The sequence below is a fragment of the Oncorhynchus mykiss genome, chromosome 5, assembly GCF_057628025.1.
Source record: "Oncorhynchus mykiss isolate SJ-2025 chromosome 5, ASM5762802v1, whole genome shotgun sequence".
In the NCBI taxonomy this organism is placed as follows: Eukaryota; Metazoa; Chordata; class Actinopteri; order Salmoniformes; family Salmonidae; genus Oncorhynchus; species Oncorhynchus mykiss.
Window position 1 is genome coordinate 43,621,529 of NC_143026.1, and position 21,823 is coordinate 43,643,351.

A 21,823-nucleotide genomic window follows, 5' to 3' on the forward strand; every position below is an offset into this window, starting at 1 on the left:
GACGGAAGCTAGCTGTCCTCCGGCTGCACCATGGTGCTACCCCAGACAGCGCTGTTGAAGTTACTGTTGACCTTCATTGTAAAAAAGTGTAATTTAATCAATATTTGGTGACATGAATATATTTAACATAGTTTTATCTAAACCCAAACAAAGGAGATGATCGTGGACTTCAGGAAACAGCAGAGGGAGCACCCCCCTATCCACATCGACAGGACAGAAGTGGAGAAGGTGGAAAGTTCTAAGTTCCTCGGCGTACACATCACGGACAAACTGAAATGGTCCACCCACACTGACTGCGTGGTGAAGAAGGCAAGGCGCAACAGCGCCTCTTCAACATCAAGAGGCCGAAGAAATTTGGCTTGTCACCTAAAACCCTCACAAACTTTTAAAGATGCACAATCGAGAGCATCATGTCGGGCTCTATCACCGCCTGGTACGGCAACTGCACCGCCCTCAACTGCAAGGCTCTTCAGAGGGTAGTGCGGTCTGCATAACGCATCACCGGGGGCAATCTACCTGCCCTCCAGGACACCTACACCACCCGATGTCACAGCAAGGCCAAAAAGATCATCAAGGAAAACAACCACCCGAGCCACTGTCTGTTCACCCCGCTATCATCCAGAAGGCGAGGTCAGTACAGGTGCATCAAAGCTGGGACAAAGAGACTGAAAAACAGCTTCTATCTCAAGGCCATCAGACTGTTAAACAGCCATCACTAACATAGAGAGGCTCCTGCCAAAATAGACTCAAATCACTGGACACTTTAATAAAGGTATCACTAGTCACTTTATATAATGCCACTTTAATGATGTTTACATATCCTACATTACTCAACTCATATGTATATACTGTATTATATACCATCTATTGAATCTTGCCTATGCCGCACGGCCATCGCGCATACATATATTTATATGCAAATATTCTTATTCCATCCCATTACATTTGTGTGTATAAGGTAGTTGTTGTGAATTTGTTAGATTACATGTTAGATATTACTGCACTGTCGGAACTAGAAGCACAAGCATTTCGCTACACTCACATTAACATCTGCTAATCATGTGTTTGTGACCAATAATATTTTATTTAATTTGAAAAATTATTACTTTTTTGGTCCTCCCCTTCCTCCTCTGCGGAGCCTCCACTGGGTGGTTTACGAAAGACCAAGTCCATATTATGGCAAGAACAGACATTAAGGTCAGTCAATACGGAACATTTCAAGAACTTTCAAAGTTTCTTCAAGTGCAGTCGCAAGATGGCGCAGGGGAACAAAGAAGAAGTTTTACGTATTCCTAACCAATTGTGTTTTTTTGTTTGTTTCTTTGCGTTGTTTGTAACTTATTTTTCAAACTTATTTTGTACATAATGTTGCTGCTACCGTCTCTTATGACTGAAAATTACTCACCACGGTTTGGCAGAATCCTTTTTTTTCCTTTAACGAGTCCGACGAGCCCGGCGTGAATGATATGCTGCTTACCAGGGAACAGGCATTTGCGTGAAGAGAAGGCGGGAGAAAAGGGCCCGGAGGCTGGGCTGCCTTCTGAGAATTTGTAGGCGATCGAATAAACCCTTACTTCCTTCCATTCTGCTAGCAAAGGTGCAATCTTTGGAAAATAAAATCGATGACCCACATGGAAGATTAAAATACCACCGGGACATTCAAAACTGTAATATCTTATGCTTCACGGAGTAGTGGCTGAACGACGACATTATCAACATAGAGCTGGCAGGTTATACGTTGAATCGGCAGGATAGAACAGCATCGCCTGGTAAGACAAGGGGCGGTGGTCTATGTATTTTTTGTAAATAACAGCTGGTGCATGATATTTAAGGAAGTCTCAAGGTTTTGCTCTCCTGAGGTAGAGTATCTCATGATAAGCTGTAGACTAAGCTATCTACCTAGAGAGTTTTCATCTGTATTTGTGTAGTTGTCTACATACCACCACAGACTAATACTGGCACTAAGATCGCACTGAATGAGCTGTATTCCACAATAAGCAAACAGGAAAACGTTCAACCAGAGATGGCGCTCTTTAAATGTACTTTAATGCAGGGAAACTTAAATCTGTCTTACCGAATTTTGGAATCGAACCCACTATCCTGGCATTGCAATGCTCTACCAAGATTAAGGACAAGGTTATAAATGCTTTATGAACCCTCCATTTAATATGATTTATAAAGCCTTTAATAAGTGGTGCTTATGCCACGCTTTATAAAGCATAAGTTTATGTCACATTTTACATTAGTGGTTATGTCACACAGTTATGCTACATTTATGAACCCTTTATGATTTGTGACACATTTATGTAGTGTTTACGAAGCCTTTATAAGCTGCACATAATTTAATGCAGTACCCCTGTATCATATGTGATGGGTTAACATAGCAGAAACGGGCTGATCCACTTCACTGAGCCTGATTTGGTGCATCCAAAATGGCACCCTATTCCCTTTATAGTGCACAAATCTTGACCAGAACACTTTTGACCCGGGCCAATAGGATTCTGGCCCAAAGTAGTGCACTATAGGGAATAGGGTGCCATTTGGGATGCAACGACTGGCTATGCATTCCAGAGGTGACAGGAAAAAAGGAAAATAAGTTCTTCCTTGGCTTGTCAATGATCTGGTTCAGAGAGGCTCTTCTCCCTTTTTCCTCCTAAATAACACCCTCTGTCAGCAGAACTACACAGGAAACCTAGCCAGGAAGGAAGGCTTTTCTCTGTCTTATTGTCTCCCCTGCTCTGCACAGCTCTGTCCCCTGAGGCTAATCTGGACATGCGCATCACAAGTTGACTCATAACCCGCAGTCACGGAGGCCGCGGGTTATGAGTCAACCAGCGGATCACTAGTGGCGGGTTGAATAAAGAAATAATACCTTAAAAATCCATAAATGTAGCCTATCATAATTATATAATTATTGTGGAATTTATACCTATAGGCTACATTGAGTTTTTTCATTCATTATTTGAGGCTATCTAGCATCAGCAGGTAAGCCTAAAATGTAGGGCCTAACTGTATGAGTGCCTAAAAGCCTACACGCCAATCGCCAAATGCTTTTGGGAACGTGCAAAAAAAGTTAACATAGATCCATGGAGGCAAGAAGGACAATGACGGAGTTCAATTTAATGAGATAAAAACTGCAAAATGGAGAGTTGAAAATAAAGAGAAGGGAGGTCCAGAAAAGTAATGTTTGGAAAATATTTGGTTGTGAGTTCAAATTTCATCATGGACAACTTTAGCAGTTTAGCTAATTAGCAACTTTCAACTATTTAGGAACAGGAGTGGAGAAACATAGTTTATTTTCTTCAGCGTCTTGAAATAATGCTTGGAACGAGTGTGCTGAGAGTCGGGAAGCAAGTTCAGGGAGTGACTATTATAATAAGTAAACGCAACTAAATACAAAACAAGAAACACAAATAACGCACAGACAATACACTGGAACAGAAACAATAATGCCTGGGGAAGGTACCAAAGGAAGTGACATATATTGGGAAGATAATCAGGGAGGTGATGGAGTCCAGGTGAGTCTGATGACGTGCAGGTGCGCGTAACGATGGTGACAGGTATGCGCCATAACGAGCAGCCTGGTGACCTAGAGGCCGGAGAGGGAGCACACATGGCAATGCTAATACACAGTTAGATACCATCTGTAGCCTAGAGGTACTATCTTAATTAGTATCATAAATGCTGAAAGTAGGCTATCTCAAACACATAAAATATGCATCCAAGCCCAAAAGAAATCTTATCAGAATCACGTTGGGTCGTTTTCACAGCTTTCTATTTACTTACAAATGATCAAACTGATGACATTTTGCACAGAAAATCATTCCCGTTTCTTTTGAGTTATTGCATTTTATCACTGGTACTCATCCGTCTCTGCTCCAAGAAAGAAGCAGAGATGAAAGAGAACCACACAGAACAAAATTATAAAAGCAACATGTAAAGTGTTGGTTTCATGAGTTAATTTTTTTTTCCACAGAAATGTGCCATAAGCACAAAAAGCGTATTACTCTCCCTGTTAGTGAGCATTTCTCCTTTGCCAAGATAATCCATCCCTCTGATAGGTGTGGCATATCAAAAAGCTGATTAAACAGGATGATCATTACAGAAATGCACCTTGTGCTGGGGACAATAAAAGGCCACTCTAAAATGTGCAATTTTAGAGTCAATGCCACAGATGTCTCAAGTTTTTAGGGAGCCAAAATGGAGCCGGAGGAGATGGCTGCCGTTTAACGGGCTCCTAACTAATTTTGTGTGTTTTTCCACGTTGTTTGTAAATTATTTTGTACATAATGTTTCTGCCACCGTCTCTTGTGACTGAAAATAGCTTCTGGATATCAGAACAGCGATTACTGACCTCAAACTGGGCAAAGGTTTTTTCTTTAATGAGTCGGATGCGAAGGATTTACTGCAGATACCTGAGTCCAAATCCCATCATTTGCAGGAAGAAAAGACGCTGATGCAGGGGACGCAGGTCCGGGTGCCCTGTGAGAATTTGTCGCCGAGTGGGTAACTCGCCTCTACCATCCTACCATCCTTGGCCAACGTACAATCATTGGAGAATAGACTGGATGACCTCTGTTCAAGACAATCCTACCAACGGGACATTAAAAACTGTAATATCTTATGTTTCACTGAGTCGTGGCTGAACGATGACATGGATAATATACAGTTGGCTGGGTTTTATGTGCGTTGGCAAGACAAAACAGCTGCCTCTGGTAAGACAAGGGGTGGTGGTCTGTGTCTATTTGTCAATAACAGCTGGTGTGCAAAATCTAATATAAAGGAAGTCTCAAGGTTTTTCTCGCCTGAGTTAGAGTATCTCATGATAAACTGTAGACCACACTATTTACCAAGAGTTTTAATTTATATTTTTAATAGCTTTCTATTAAGCACCACAAACCGATGCTGGCACTAAGACTGCACTCAACGAGCTGTATACGGCCATAAGCAAACAAGAAAAGTATCATCCAGGGGCGGCACTCCTAGTGGCCCGGGGACTTTAATGCAGGGAAACTTAAATCCGTTTGACCTAATTTCTACCAGCATATTACATGTGCAATCAGAGGGGAAAAACTCTAGACCAGCTTTACTCCACACACAGAGACACATACCAAGCTCTCCCTCACCCTCCATTTGACAAATCGGACCATATTCTATCCTCCTGATTCCTGCTTACACGCAAAAACTTAAGCAGGAAACACCAGTGACTCACTCAATATGGAAGAGGTCAGATGACGCGGATGCTAAGATACAGGACTGTTATGCTAGTACAGACTGGAATATGTTCCGGGATTCATCCGATGGCATTGAGGAGTACACCACATCAGTTACCGGCTTCATCAATAAGTACATCGATGATAGTAACCGTACGTACATACCCACACCAGAAGCCGTAAATTACAGGCAACATCCGCACTGACCTAAAGAGTACAACTTCCGCTTTCAAGGACTGGGACTCAAACCCGGACGCTTATAAGAAATCCAGCTATGCCCTCCGACGAACCATCAAACTTGCAAAGCATCAATACAGGACTAAGATTGAGTCATACTACACCGGCTCCGACGCTTGTCAGATGTGGCAGGGCTTGCAAACTATTACCTACTACAAAGGGAAGCAAGCCGCGAGCTGCCAAGTGACACAAGCCTACCAGACAAGCTAAATGACTTCTATGCGTACTTCGAGGCAAGCAACACTGAAGCATGCATGAGAGCACCAGCTGTTCCTAACGACTGTTTGAACACACTCACCGTAGCCAATGTGAGCAAGACCTTTAACTTCTTATGGCGTGATAAAGACAAAGAAGGTGATTGTGGACTACAGGAAAAGGAGTGCGGAGCCCGCCCCCATTCTCATTGACGGGGCTGCAGTGGAGCAGGTTGAGAGCCTCAAGTTCCTTGGTGTCCACATCACCAACAAACTAACATGGTCCAAGCACACCAACACGGTAGTGAAGAGGGCACGACAATGCCTATTCCCCCTCAGGAGACTGAAAAGATTTGGCATGGGCCCTTAGATCCTCAAAAGGTTCTACAGCTGCACCATCGAAAGCATCCTGACTGGTTGCATCACCACCTGGTACGGCAACTGCTCGGCCTCCAACCGCAAGGGCTACAGAGGTTGATGCGTACTGCCCAGTACATCACGGGGGCCAAGCTTCCTGCCACTATACCAGGCTTCTATACCAGGCGGTGTCAAAGTAAGGCCCTAATAATTTCCAAAGAATCCAGCCACCCTAGTCATAGACTGGTCTCTCCGCTACCACACAGCAAGTGGCACCAGAGCGCCAAGTCTAGGTCCAAAAGGCTTCTTTTACACCCAACCCAAGCCATGACTGCTGAACAGCTAATCAAATGGCTAACCAGACTATTTGCATTAAACCCCCCCCCCTTTTCTTACACTGCTGCTACTCCTGTTTATTATATATGCATAGTCACTTTACCCCTACCTACATGTACATATTACTCCAATTACTTGATTAATCTGTACCACACATTGACTAGTATATAGCCTCCTTATTGTTATTTTATTGTTGCTCTTTTCTTTCTTTTTTTTAGTAAATGTTTTCTTAACTCTTATTTTTCTTAACAGCACTGTTGGTTAAGGATTGTAAGTAAGCATTTCACGTTAAGGTTGTATTCAGGGGGATTTAACAAATATAATTTGATTTGATTTTGATTTAGCCTATAGCACATTTTCTATATTATTGGGTTAGGATTGGGTGGCCTCAGATTTTAATTTAATCAAACATCACACATAGTCGGGCGTTGCAGATGGGTTATTAGCAGTTGCTGCCGGGTGCTGGTTAACAAACAGCTGACCACTAGCGCACACACATGCATGTAAACACACATGTGGAAGCACACATGCATGAAAGTATGCAAGCATGGACACATCCACTAACACATTCTACTGTCATCATACCCATTGTGAACAATAGGTGTAAGGTTGAAAAGGAAATACTTTTGTCGTCCTCTTCTTTTTCGTCTGATGGAGGTTTTGACAAATTTGACTCTAAGCAGCATGTCTTACTGAAATATGTTCTCTTACTGTAAATTGCATTTACAATGTTTGTCTTTAGCCTACTATAAACCTACTAAATCTGGGTCAAACAATCCTGGGGTAGTGCAGTGGGCAAAATATTTATTTTTTAATCTGCAAAGAACATCAGGAAATATCGGATCATGTTCCAATAGGCTTAGGCTACATAGATCCCATAGCTAAGTAACATGGCCCACAGATTTGTATAAAGCGGAAGGCAAAAGCAGGTTGAAAGTATGTTTGATGTGAGTTGTAAAAGCATAGTGATGCATGCAACTAAAATTGAAAATATGCTGTAGGCTACAGTCAGAGATACCTGATTGAGATATGTTAGTGCTTATAATTTCCAACATTTTCGTAGGCTATTTGTTAATCAACTCGTCTATAAGTAGATACATGCAGCTTATATTCTGTCATTATATGTTTCCCTAGAATACTAAACAAACCCTTGATTCAGTGGAGTTCAAATAGGTAAAGTTTGTTCTGTCGTCTCTGCTTCTTTCGCGGAGCAAAGACATTTGGGGACCGGGGAGAAAACGCAATAGCTTAATTAACAACAAAAAAAACGGGAAAGATTTTCATTGCAAAATGTCCAAATAACATCAGTTTGACCGGTTGTAAGGACATAGAAAGCTGTGAGAAAGACCCAACATGTTTCTTATAAGATTTCAGTTGGGCTTGGATACATATTTTATGTGGTTGTATTAACTTACTATCAACTAATGATGCTGATAAAGATAACACCTCTACATATGGCATCCAACTTTGCATTACCATTCTCTTAAGATGCTGAAATAAATACATCAAATTTCTCTCCTCCTGTTCCCGAGTCAACATTTTGCCTACATTTGGTGTATCAATTTACTGCAAGAAATGCTTAATTGTGATGGACTTAACATTAAAGCTACGTTCGAAGTTATAGACTTACAGTCAGTGTCCAGATTTCAGTGTCCATTTAACTAATCTGCATAGTAGGCTACGGTTGAAGTGCCTTAGGCGCATTTGAACCAAATCTTTCTCAAGCATGACTTTTCTGGCCCTCTCTTTTGCAGATTTTCTCTTATCAACTTAAACTCTGACATTGTCGTTATTGCCTCCAACATGAACTTTTTCTCCCCATTCCCAAAAACATTTGGTGTTTGGCATAAAATTTAGGCTTATGCACTAATGCTACATTTAGTTGTATTTCATTATTTTAGGCTATCAATATAAATTACACAAGAATGATACATGTATGATACATGATGGTTTTCTAATGTGTTGTTTTATCTTTATTCAACCCGCCCGCCACCCAAATGCCCTTCATCCACACAATATTTCATGACCCTAAACCCGTCGGATTGCAGGTTATGATGAATGAAATAATGGTTACATGGCAATCATCCTATTGGTTTCATAATTGATTGGTGTAGTTGTGCGGCCTATACAGGCGCAACGTGCCTCCTGACGTTCTGGCGTGCTAGGGGTTAAATTGGGAGGTAGAAGGAGCCCTGTGCGCGGTAGGGGAGTCACCAATTCACCACATAGCGGCGCGTTCTGGGGCACTTCTTAGCGGAAAACATCTGATTCAAACACATCTCTGAAAAAGCGGTGTTTGATTCAACCTTCATAGAGGATAGGAGACGTGTTGACCGGTCTAGATAGCTTTTGAATAACATTCAGAACACTGGAAGAGAAACCTCGAATATGAAGAATTCTGTCTGGAGCGCTTGTTAACGGTACGTGACATCCACATTCTTTCGCATCCACAAATTCACAGGCAGGGAAGGCTATTTGTGTTTCGCTGTCACGGAATGCTTCACTTTAAAATGGAAATTCATACATTTGGAATTATATTTTACATGCTGGATCAAACAAATCCAAGAAGCCCCCATGATTTTTCCATTAGATCCAGCTGTGCGCGCTATGCACACGTCGCTAAGGTAATGGTTTAGTGCTAGGTAATTGTGGGAGGTCGCTATTTTAGCTTTCTGAAAAGATACTTCGGCTGAGTAACAGATCTCTTTTTTTTCCGGGACAACTTGTTGAATATTATATTTAAACTACGTTAAAATCATGTTTTGGGACCTAAGATGTTTATCTGTTAAACAAGGCCGTCTAAATGGGCCTACCAAAATGGGTTATCATGGTTTCTTTGCATTGCGCCACCATATTTATCATTTTCATAACTGGATATTTACGTATATATGAAATACCATAGCTCATTAGTCAGATACTAACAGCATTTGTTAGTATCCCTAGTGGACAGTTGCCTGGCGGTGTCGGAATGTAGTCTTTGTAGCCTCGGCCACTGTCTGTATCCACAGTGGGTCTAGGCTGCAGTTGTGGTATTTCACCATCCTATTGAGTGTCTGATTCATGCCCTGATCTCCTCCAGATGTGCTGAATAGAACTTCACTTTTCCTTCTAATGAAGCAACACAACGCCCAGGATTGGGACATCTCTCTCCATTTTTGCAGCCATTCTGTTGACTCAGTGTAAATCTTTTCTTTAAAAAAATGTGTATGGCTTCAGCCTAACTAGTTGAAGATGCCTGAAGAATCCAAAATATGGTAGGTGTTCTTGATGTAGCTTAACCATCCAGTGTTTGGAAAGTTGGTCCCCTGGCTGGTTTAAAATGCCTAATTACAAATAGCCATGCTGCTGGCTAGTCCTTGTCTCACCTTTTTAAAGCTGTGGCATTGAGTATTTGCTCAGGAGATGCCAATGGTTTTTGTCTGTCCTTAGATTAGGGGCAGTCTCTTCCTGCAGTTACTGTCAGGTTAGTTAGTCATGCTGACATTGGGAAGTTGTTTTAATGAGCTTTTTTCTGAAGTTGCTGACACGGCCTCTTATTAGGGCAAAGTCACTGGGACTGTCAGTCCATGGTAGTTACTGAGCAGCTAGCATCATGTGCCTAATGTAACCACCACCCGAAAGGTAGTTCAGCCTGTCAATCCTGGCTGACAGTATCCCAATAACCCTCTTGCCCATTTACTTGGGATTTTGACTTGACACACAAACACTGTGGTGTGTTGTGATCCACAGATGACCCAATCAGTCACGTGGTGCTATCTGGGATCTGATTGGTTATCTAGTCAGTCATTTGGTTTGGAAAGGAAACCCTCTCTGCTTGTTATCTGATAACTTATCGGCTATTAGGAACATAATTGTTTCCTCTGTGATAGAGGCCCGGTAAACACATGTAAAGTGTGAGAACATTTAGTCGTTGACCGATAGGCCCAAAGGTTACGTGTGTCTTAAAGTGGGGGATGCAATCAAACCCTGTCTCCAGCTATCATATGATGACTGGGAAACTGTTCTAGTCATTTCTGTAGACCTTGAATGCACTTTGGTGTGTTCAAGGTCGACAAAAAAAATCTGCTCTCATAGCAGAAACCAATGCATGACCGTTTTATTGTCTTAGTGCTGTCGCTCTTGTGATGCAAGCCATATAATGCAAATGATTGCTTGGCAGAGCGAGATTTGGCTGTCGTTTTGAGTGTGCGTGCAATTATAAACTTGATTTGCAAGAAGATGTTAGATCAACATTTGCCACTGTAGCTCTGCAAAGCAAGTCATCTGACTTTTACATGCTGAAATTAGTTTGGTTTAGAAGAGCTGCATACTTCTCTAATGGCAGTTTGTAAGTGTTATTATATCACTGATTTAGATGGTTAAAGGTGATATTGACATACAGGCCTGATGCACTAAATGTCCCCAAGAGCTTATTTCTTATCCTAATAGAATATGGACTAGTCCAATCGCTTGAGGACAACTGGGACTGAGCACAGTCATTATATAATCATTTCATCCAAGGCTTTTCACCAAAGAAATGTGTACTGGGCTGGTTATACATCCCCTGTAGTGGCTGGAACTGTCCTGTTCAGGACTATGTGAAAATAAATGTTCAGGTTGGCACAGTAGTGTGAAAAAGGGTTCTAAAGGGGCTGCCTTGACTATCGTTTAAACGGCTTCCATTCTCCCACTGTAGTTTAAATGTTAACGTGTTTACCAGTCATCAGAGGGGAATTTACCTGACGAGTCAAGTTAATGTTAACTACTCTTCAGCAGTCACTGTGCACTGGTTTTACAAGAGCTTGTGGACTGTCAGCTTTGTACTTGTTTTCAGGAAATGGACTGTTTGTTTTTGAGTAACCACCCCCCCCCCCCCCCCCCCCCCCCCAGACTGACCCTGAGAGGACTACAAGAGGCCTCTATGTAGAGTGGCGGGAATTCAGCTGGAGCTGTGTCATACATGAGGTTCTTGGAAATGTTCTCTCTAAGCTCCGCTAGTAAGCTGGCGAGCAGTAGCCCGAGACTGCGGCGCAGAAGAAATATCAGCCCACGGAGAAAAGCACACAAGATTGAACTTCACTTAACTTTATAGCGTCAACAGGGGAAACTCTAGAAAGTGATCAACGTTTCCCTTCACTGTGGCAATTGTGATCGAATCAATAGCCACTTTCAATGCAACATACCAAAAGTAACTATGCAAGAGAATTTGTTGTAGGCCGAACACATCGGAGTAGGATACTATTGCACTGACACGCACAACTCAGCCCGTACTCTACACAGACCTGTGCGGCATAACATTTACATTTTAGTCATTTAGCAGAAGCTCTTATCCAGAGTGACTTACAGGCAATTAGGTTTAAATTACAATGATGCTTGTTTTGAGAGACTGGCATGTGCTCATTTTGTTCATATCCTTTGTTAGTTGGAGTTATTCACCCAGTTTTAGATCATTTGTAGTCAGCAATAGGGGAGCGATTGCTTCCTACAAGAGCACAAAATGTGTACATTTCTAGGCATCTTTGAAAAGCAAGTCTAGTAAAGAGCATTTATTTTTTTGTCTTAAAGGGGCAGTGTTGTATTTTGAGACAGGCTTTAACACCACACATTGGCTTCTACTGGAGGCTGAATGATAGAACAGCTATTTCCATGTAAAAAATGTTATGGGGTGCATTTTCTCCATTGTTTTGATGGTAGGCCACTCTGGTAGGCCTACATTGTGATGAAGTAGCCTAATTGGCAAAAGGTATAGCTGGAAGTTTGTTCTCCTCAGACCTGAAATTTGCTCAGTGCTGAAAAATTGAGGCAACATTGGTTCTTGACCTTGTATGTCTCATTCCTGAGTTACACTCTATATTTTATAGAAATAGAGTTTAGTAGGCCTATGTTCTCGATCCTGCCTCGGTCACATTCTTGGACATTACTATACATTGTCAATCCTTTGCACTGTAGTCTTCTCACCTTTTTTAAGGTTTTAGACTACAGCTGCTGAGGGTGGATTGCAAGCTCTACTGTCATGTTGCGTTGTGTGTTATGAGATTACTGGAGCGTATGGCCAGTTTTAAACACCAACCAGGTAGCGTAAGATTAACTTAATTTAATAGCTCAACCTTTGTTCACTCCCAACCTTTGCTCTCCTCTGCCATAGTCAGTCAAGGCCAATTTCCAGTAGTGCGGCGATCTACGCAGCATCTGCAAGTGCCCCTGAAGGTATGTGTCATATGAAAAATAAATGCTTAGTGTTTAGCTGCTGAAATCAACCTATGGTGGTTTTTATAATGTGCTGTTGTAGTGTTTCTCTTGTTCTCTCTCTCAGAAAGAAGCCATTTTGTTCCCTAATCCAGCTGTGAGTGTTGATGGTTCCAGAGCTCTGTGTTGGCAGTCAAGTCTCCTCTTGCAGTTTACAGTACTGGTCGGCCACTGACTTTATATTTTACTGTAGGCTACTCTGTCTGTGCTCGGTTTCTGTCTTTGTCATGAAGGGCCTAGTTACAGCTGTGATGGTGTTAGTAATAATGAACTGTGGCTATAGTTGTTAATAGCAAATGTTGTCGTCTACCATAACCAGAGGACCAAGTTGCACACAGATGGACAGTGTGGTGGTATCCAGCTGTCTTTTAGCCTCAGATAGGGTGACCCAAGCTGAGTGTGACTTCCTAAGAGGCTGTCACTACGTTCTCTAAAACCAGAACGGCTGAGTGTTCCTTTAACATAATATCTTGGTATTCCATGGCTCACTCTGCCTCATACTGTCTTCACTACACTGAAAGAGGAGCAATGTTAATCACAATGGATTATACTCGAGCATAGTTTCCTGATTTACAGTGCCTTGCAAAAAAAAGTGTTCATCCCCCTTGGTGTTTTTCCTATTTTTATTTTTTTTGTTGCGTTACAACCTGTAATTTAAATTTTTATTTGGATTTCATGTAATGGACATGCACAAAATAGTCCAAGTTGTTGAAGTGAAATTTTACAAAACAAGTAAAAAAAAAAAATGTAAGTGGTGCGTTCATAGAGCAAGGAGCTCTCCAAACAGGTCAGGGACAAAGTTGAAGTACAAAGCAGGGTTGGGTTATTAAAAAATATCAAAGTTTGAACATCCCACGGCGCATCATTTAAATCCATTATTAAAAAATATGGCACCACAACAAACCTGCCAAGACGGTGCCGCCCACCAAAACTCATGGACCAGGCAAGGAGGGCATTAATCAGAAGCCAATCAGAACCCTGAAGGAGCCGCAAAGCTCCACAGTGGAAATTGGCGTATCGGTCCATAGGACCACTTTAAGCCGTACACTCCACAGAGCTGGGTTTTATGGAAGAGTGGCCAGAAAAAAGGAAAAAAGTAGTGGCCATCGCTTAAAGGAAAAAAAAATAAGCAAACACGTTTGGTGTTCGCCAAAAGGCATGTGGGAGACTTTTTAAACATAGGGAAGAAGGTACTCTGGTCAGATGAGACTAAAATTGCTCTTTTTGGCCATCAAGGAAAACTGTCTGGTGCAAACCCAACAATTCATCACCCTGGGAATTCCATCCCCACAGTGAAGGATGTTTCATTCTTCCAGAGATTTGAGACTGGGATGGAGGTTCACCTTCCAGCAGGACAATGACTCTAAGCATACTGCTAAAACAACACGAGTGGTTTTAGGGGAAATATTTAAATGCCTTGGAATGACCTAGTCAAATCCCAGACCTCAATCCAATTGAGAATCTGTGGTATGACTTAAAGATTGCTCTACACCAGCGTAAGCCATCCAACTTGAAGGAGCTGGAGCACTTTTGCCTTGAATGGGCAAAAATCCCAGTAGCTAGATGTGCCAAGCTTAGACACCCCAAGAGACTTGCAGCTGTAATTGCTGAGAAAGGTGGCACTACAAAGTGTTGATTTTGGGGGCGTGAGTAGTTTTCTATATTGTCTGTCTGGTTTTTCATAAAATACATTTCGCTTCTTCAAAGTGATAGGCATGTTGTGTAAATCAAATTATACACCCCCCCCCCCCCCCCCCCCCCCAAAAAAAAAATTGTATTTATTTTTTAATTCTAGGTTAAGGCAACAAAATAGGAAGAATGCCAAGGGGGTTGAGTACTTTCTCAAGCCACTGTAGGTTACATGGAACAGCTTTAATTTGAACACCTATCCTCTCACCCTAAGAGCTTTATGACAGCCTAGAGTTGGACTGGACAGGGCCTCTGCCCTATGTGAATCACATGACTGACAGGACGCACTGTTCGAAAGAGGAAGTGTGTGTGTGTGTGTCCCTGGCTAGTTGCGCAGCTGTTTCTGATGCCCTCCAGGTGTTCCTTTCTCGCACACATTGTCTTAATTAAAGACCCCACAGAGTTGACTCACCTCCCATCCCTACATGCATGGCTATCAATGGGTTACAGCAAGGCTTCAATATGATGGGTGGTTAGTAAGAACGAGGTACTGGGTCATGGCTCCTCATTTGTGGATCATTATAGGGATATTACTTTTTATGATGCTCAACCTTTTTTAGGGGACAATTTCAGGTAGCGGAAGCCAGCAGAAGCTGTTAATCTTTAAAATGTTTGGAGCTGTAATGTCTTTGTTCTATCATTCTTTTATCACAAATGTTTTTGTAAACAAGTTTGTTATGTGAAATTTAATTTCATACTTTATATACATTTTCCAAAAGCTTAAAGTAATTGTCCAGTGTTTCCTGATTTCTATGAAATATGACCTATAATTAGTAATATGAGTGATACTTTTCTTTCTGAATAAAAAAAAAATTAAAGATGCACTATGCAGAAATCGCCCTGCCATTTCCCGGTTGCTCAAATTCTAGTTTGCCTTTTTTCAGTTTGGGACAAAACGAGCAAGTATTTTGTAGAGGATCATTGTACCATCTAAACCACTGTGAAATATATTTGCTATAACTGAAAATCTAGTATTTTGAAGCTGGTGTGAAAGACTTCAAAACTTAACTTTAGAATGGGAAGCATAGAAATGGAACAGAGCTACCACTTCTTAGACACGCTTTCAATGAGTGGCAGATCTATGACTCCTATGTGAATATTGCCGCTTTAATATGTTAAAAAGCAGCTTTCTGTGTCAGAATGCTGTGGCCATATGCCTTTCATTAACAATATTAATGCGATTAGACTGATATTCTATGCTTTGACCAAGTCAACAACATTGTTTGGGTACGAGTTAACAGAATATTAACTTTTTTAGTGACAGTTTCTTTAACATCGGAGTGTAGTTGCATTATATTTCTCGCTTTCGCCCTCCCTCCTACAGGGCATAACGGAGCATGTGCTAGTACTGAGTCTCTTTGCTGAGTCGACCCCCTGGCCTGAACAAGGAGCTGCCGTCTTTGGTTTACCTGTCCTGACTCCAGTAAGGCTAGCCCCTACCCCACCATGTCTACTGAAATGGAGAGCGTTGCACCCGTGGTCCCGGCTGCCCCCTCCAGCACCCCCGCCTCCACAACCAGCCCTCCCACCACACCCTCCACAGCACCAGCCAAGACCCCCTTTAAGAAAGAGAAGAAGAAAGGTACTATAAGCAAGGGGCCTCTCCCTCTACGTAAGGGATTTGGTGTAATGGGCAGAACATACTTTTTCTGACTCGTCAGACTTGACCTTTGGTCTAGTTTTACATCTTGCTTTCCATGCGTCTTGTGGTGTGATGGTTGAGGCTACGTCATGAATTATAAATGGCATTCTCAACCAGACAAAGTGACAATCGATCCAATGATTCACTTTTCTCTCCTTCCCTTTGCCCAGCTCCAGAGAAGACTGATGAGTACCTACTGTCAAGGTTCCAGGGTGATGGTGTGCGGTACAAGGCCAAGCTGATCGGCATCGACTATGTTCCAGAGGCCCGAGGGGACAAGATGAGCCAGGACTCCATGATGAAACTCAAGGTACCAGATATTAGGATGCAGATGCTACAGTACACGTTAGTGAAGAGCAAATTGAATATGATTTTGTATGGTAATTTCTCTCTGGGTGTGCATATGGTGGTGAGCTGTCTGTGTTAGTATGTCATTGTGTTGTGGTGTTGTCTTTGCAGGGCATGGCAATAGCTTCTCGGTCCCAGGGCAAACACAAGCAAAGGATCTGGGTCAACATATCCATGTCAGGCATCAAGATTATTGATGAGAAAACAGGGGTGAGAACAGTTTGACTTTCTAATCCACAGTTCATCCCTCTTCATCCCTCTATCATGTCTCAGTGGCTGGGGAGTATCAACATTACTACCAACATTACTACCAACCTTTACAACTACAATTCCTATAATAGAGAATTGTAGAGACATTTTCACAAGGTAAATACAGGACATGATCTCAGACGAGTAGGTTCCATGTTGGCCTAAATGCAAGTGTTTATATTTTATTGAAGACTGACTGTTTTTAAAATCAGTTCTCTACTCTCCCTCTCAGGTGATAGAACACGAGCACATAGTGAATAAGATCTCATTCATCGCCAGAGACGTAACGGATAACAGGGCCTTCGGCTACGTGTGTGGGGCCGAGGGACAGCACCAGTTCTTCGCCATAAAGACTGGCCAGCAGGTAAGATGCATGGGGACACGCGTAGATTGTTCGATTGTTGCAAGTAGTTGATTGTCTGACTGTTTTTCCATTCATCTCCTCTCCATATAGGCAGAGCCCCTGGTCATTGACCTAAAGGATCTATTCCAGGTCATCTTCAACGTGAAGAAGTCCGAGGCCTCACAGAAGGTAAATAACTATGGTGGGGTTGTTCATTAGGGCATGCCATACAAATGGTACTTTTCTGTTAAATGTTTTTCTATGTTCTGGTAGTACAGCCCTGTTTCCAAACATTTTTGGTCATGTGACAGATGTTTGTAGTCAACACTGCCCCCTAGTGCTTCATTAGTCCTGCACCACAAACCATGCTTTCATTGCAATACCGATGAGATGACTCATCGCACACAAATCGCTTCCAATAAGTAAATGGAGAACATATTACTTTCCTCCAATGGGAATATTCACTATGTTTCTCTTCTTGCACTATCTTTTCAGGGTGGGAGTAATAATGCGGTAGTTGAGGTAAGTGCCTGTATGTTGGCTAACTATAAGCTTCATCTGCAACGTACTGCATCCTTGACCTCCTACTGCTGTGTTTTCATTTACAGAATGGTGGTGATGCCTTGCTCAGTATCGATGGCCAGGCTGGCGCTGCCAAAGTAAGTGTTTTAAGATATTGGAATCATGCATGTAAAAGAGTGCAAAGAGGATTCTCCAGGCACAAGTGTCTACTAGTAGATGTGCTGTTGAGTCTCATTTTATGGTACATCCAGTATTTTTAAGATGCTTAAAATGGATATGTTTTTGTTTAGGAGGTGCAACAGCTGGATTTGTTTGGTGATATGTCCACCCCCCCAGACATCCACTCTCCTACAGTAAGTTAGCCTGCTGTTGTGTTCACTGGATGTGCACACATTATGGGAATATATATTTTTTTTCTGGGAATATACTCATAATGTGAAAAGGCCTAAGTGCTAGAGCTGGGGGAAATGCTCGTAACACAGACTTTACACATGGATAGGGCCAATGGTTGGCAATTATGTTATATGCCATGCGTGTCTTCGAAGTAAACTTTTTGGACAGAACGGACAAATTACCTTGCTGGTGTTTTATTTTAAATATTGGAGGCTTTTTGCACCCTTTCCTATTCCAAACAAGGATCTTTTCCCCCAATGTTATAATCAGGTGGCTTTGACTACTCAAGCTCTGGTAAAGTTCCTCTCAGGTGCTAGCTAGCTCAGTCTTACCCTTGGCCATAGATGTTTTGTTCTGCCTTGTGGATGTATGCCAGTCTTTCGCCCAAAGCCATAGCTTAACTGCGTAACTTCACCCCTTAAACCAATCAAACCATCTTATGTCATACAGGGCTCTCAAACTCAACTCTGTAAAAGTCTGTCTGTAATAAGTGTATGTTCATTAACTTGAGGTAGTTTTGATTGATTACAAAGGTCAAATCCTGGCTATCTTAAATGGCAACACATTCCGAATAATGCTTGTAATCCCTCGGACACAAAGGCGGGTGCCTTGACAAAGCACATTCCTACAGTTGAGTTTCTGAATCCTGTTTTAAATGTTTGTTTAGCTATCACCACTGTTGCTTTATCAATCAAACCGTCTTCTCATGTCATGTCATTTGTTATTCATTTAGCTGTGTTAACAGTTGCTTCTCTCTTTCAGCGCAACAGATTTTTATTTTTTTCTCTCTCCCTCTCGTTCCCTCCCTTGATAACCAGGAGACTAGTGATATTCTATTGCTGGATCTGTCTGCAGAGGTTGACAGCAATCAGAACTGTATAAAGGGAAATCCCTTCACCTCCTGTACACCTAACCCTTGGGGCACCCCCCAGACAGAGAACCCCTTCTCCTCCACGTTTGGCTTCTTTCCAACCCCAGACACGGACCCTTTTGGCAATGACCCCCTTGTCCAATCAGCACCCCCCCATTCTCTGATCTCAGCCCCCTCCACCAATCACAACCAAGAAAGCTCTGTTCACTTCTTGGGTAGGCCAATCAGGAGTGGCGTTGGTCTTACAGAAGACTCTGACAACTTCGGTCAGCAGTTGAGCGGGTTGTCCAATAGGAACATGATCCTGGCTCTCAGTAATGGCCATTGGCCACTAGGGGGAGTGATGACAGAAGAGAGCAGGGTTCCTGTCCAGAATGGTTTGGGATCTGTGCACTCACCACAGAACCCCTTTCTTGACGTTTCTGGGAAAAGCCCTCTCGTTTGTAATGACGTGATGTTCGATCCACAACTCCCTGCCCCTGTGGGTCCTAGCAAGGATGGTTCGGTTGTGATAAGCCCCCCTCCACAGAGCACTAAGGCTGGACGAGGTCGGAGGAGTGCCAAGGTGAAGCTCCATAGAGGTCCTATGATGTTGCTGCATGTCTGAGAATGAGTCTGTCTGCACACCACCTCCCCAAACCATAATTGGTCTTCTAACAACAACCCCCTTTCACAGCACTGGGATACCATGCTGGCATATTCTATTCCTACAGGCCAACAGGTAGCATTGCACTGTTTTGTCTTTACCAACATGGTTTTGGTACAAGGATGTTAGGGTTGGTGTTTTTGTCTCTGGGGATACAACTGGAACTGGTATGGGTTTCTAATGTAACTGCATGTAGTGGTGCTCACATGGCTTCTCTAACCTGCTTGTCCCTGGAGATTAACAACCTCTCTGCTTGACTGTAACCACTTATCTCCCTTTGCTATCTATTTATATGTTCCTTGTCTTAACATTCATGCTTCAGTGAGGTGTGGAGGTAAGTGTTGGTGTTTGTCTTTTTAAGTATTATTTGGGATGTGTTTTTTAAAGGTTCATATTAATGTGAATACAGTATATAAGTATGATAGTTTTTCAACCGCATTATCATCCATATAAACCTTGCCATTAATTCAGTGCTCACTACAGTTTCCCCTTGTTAACTGGCCCTCGCTGGATAGTCAATTGTTCAATATCCCTGTAGTAAATTTGGTTGCCTTATTTGCGGTTTGACCACCAGTCTCCTCCTGCCAATGACCTGTTTGGGACCGACCCATATGCTGCTCTCAGTCAGCCTGACTGCTCATCTGCCTCTGATGACCTCTTCAACAGTCCGACCACCACCTCTCCCATAGCAGCTCTGGGTAAGACTAGTGGCGTCATTGGCTCCAAATAGTGAGAACCCATGTTGTGTTGAAGCGAAACAATTGGCTAGCTTAAATCGGCATTGGCGCAAATCATCCTTTAGCTATGCTGCATTTGAGTCAAACTAGATGGTGTTTTAAGTTCTATTCAGTCTACCTATTATACCTAAATGAAAAGGTAACCTTATCCTCTTCTCTCCCCTGGTCTTCCTCTGTCCTCCAGGAGCATTGCAGTTGGGTCCCCCTTCAGTCACCATTCATGGCACAGCCACATCACCGTGGGGAGTCCCAGGACCTTCCATGTTCACCATGCCAGGAGGGGTAACACTCCACAACCCCCAGACCACCTTCCCCCAGCCATCTGCCTTCGGTGCCCTTCCTATACCCCCGGCCCCCTGGGGCCAGCAGGCTCCATCCCCGTATGGGGCCCAGCCGGTCACCCAGGCTTGGGGACAGCCTGCTCCTGCAGGGCCCATGGTTGCACCTGGCTGGGGCCAGCCTCCCATGGCTAACCCCTTCCAACCTGGCCCTTATGCCATGATGGGAGGCCCTCCACAGGGTATGCCACAAGGACCACCTCGGCCACCACCCCGGCCCCCAATCAAGGAGGCCCCAGCCAAGGTAGAACCCAGTGCCTTCACGGCTCTGGACCCCCTGGGAGGGGAGAAGGAGAAGAAGAGTGGGAAGGACATGTTCAAGGACTTCCAGATTGCCAAACCTCCAGCCATCCCAGCCAGGAAGGGGGAGCAGGCTCCTGGAGCCACCCCCAGCACTAATGGGGATGGCGCATTTGCCCAGTACTTCTCCAGCAAAGTGGGCATGCTCCAGGAGGTTGCGGATCACGACGACTTTGAAATTCAGAGTCAGATTTCAGCGGTTGCCAATGGTAATGGTGGTTGTTTTGGAATTTCAAAATCCTATCAAATCTGTAGGAGATTACCCCAATACCTATTTATCATCTAGCCCCAGCAAATATCAAGTTAAATAAAAAATCTGTCACATGCACCGAATACAACGGGTGTATACCTTAATGTGTAAAAAAGAACATGGTCCGGTACCGTTTTCCTGGACGGTAGCACAGTGAAGTCTATGGCTTTGGTTACAGGATGGTTTTTGATGTACAGTAACAGTCAAGTTTGGACACCTACTTATTCAAGGTTTTTTTTTTTTTTTTTTTTTTTTTTGACTATTTGCTACATTGTAGAATAATATTGAAGACAAACAATAACACATATGGAATCATGTAGTAACCAAAAGTATTAAATAAATGTATTTAAGTTTCTTCAAAGTAGCAACCCTTTGCCTTGATGACAGCTTTGCACGCTTGGCATTCTCTTGACCAGCTTCACCCGGAATGCTTTTCCAACAGTCTTGAAGGAGTTCCCACATGCTGAGCACTTGTTGGCTGCTTTTCCTTCACTGTGGTCCAAACCATCCAAATTGGGTTGAGGCTGGGTGATTGTGGAGGCTAGGTCATCTGATGCAGCACTCCATCACTCTTCTTCTTAGTCAAATAGCCCTTACACAGCCTGGAGGTGTGTTGGGTCATTGTCCTGTTGAAAACCAATGGTCCCACTAAGTGCAAAACGGATGGGATGGCGTATTGCTGCTGAATAAATAAAGCACCATCACACCTCCATGCTTCATGGTGGGAACCACACATACGGAGATCATCCGTTCACCTACTCTGTCTCACAAAGACATTGAGGTTGGTCATCAGACCAAAGGACAGATTTCCACGTCTAATGTCCATTGCTTGTTTTTCTTGGCCCAAGCAAGTCTTCTTATTGGTGTCCTTTAGTAGTAGGTTCTTTGCAGCAATTTGACCATTCACACAACCTCCTCTGAGCAGTTATTGAA

At 42.9% G+C, this 21,823-nt stretch overlaps 1 protein-coding gene across 28 annotated transcripts in view; it reads left to right on the forward strand.

The window, feature by feature from the left end:
• LOC110523898 (disabled homolog 2) overlaps nt 1-21,823 on the forward strand; it is a 30,324-nt gene that overhangs the window by 7,192 nt on the left and 1,309 nt on the right. The window contains exons 1-14 of one of the 28 annotated variants that reach the window (XM_021603020.3): nt 8,505-8,757; nt 12,462-12,523; nt 12,630-12,659; nt 15,576-15,833; nt 16,064-16,203; nt 16,353-16,451; nt 16,723-16,854; nt 16,945-17,022; nt 17,329-17,355; nt 17,442-17,492; nt 17,646-17,708; nt 18,567-19,184; nt 19,840-19,963; nt 20,187-20,849. In XM_021603020.3, coding sequence (XP_021458695.3) covers nt 15,698-15,833; nt 16,064-16,203; nt 16,353-16,451; nt 16,723-16,854; nt 16,945-17,022; nt 17,329-17,355; nt 17,442-17,492; nt 17,646-17,708; nt 18,567-19,184; nt 19,840-19,963; nt 20,187-20,849 — 2,131 coding nt within the window. In that variant the 5' untranslated portion in view covers nt 8,505-8,757; nt 12,462-12,523; nt 12,630-12,659; nt 15,576-15,697. Of the gene's footprint in view, nt 1-8,377; nt 8,758-12,461; nt 12,524-12,605; nt 12,726-15,575; nt 15,834-16,063; nt 16,204-16,352; nt 16,452-16,722; nt 16,855-16,944; nt 17,023-17,328; nt 17,356-17,441; nt 17,493-17,645; nt 17,709-18,566; nt 19,185-19,839; nt 19,964-20,186; nt 20,850-21,823 lie in introns of those variants that run through there. The other 27 variants (XM_090234951.1, XM_090234949.1, XM_090234950.1 and 24 more) reach the window with 27 other exon arrangements.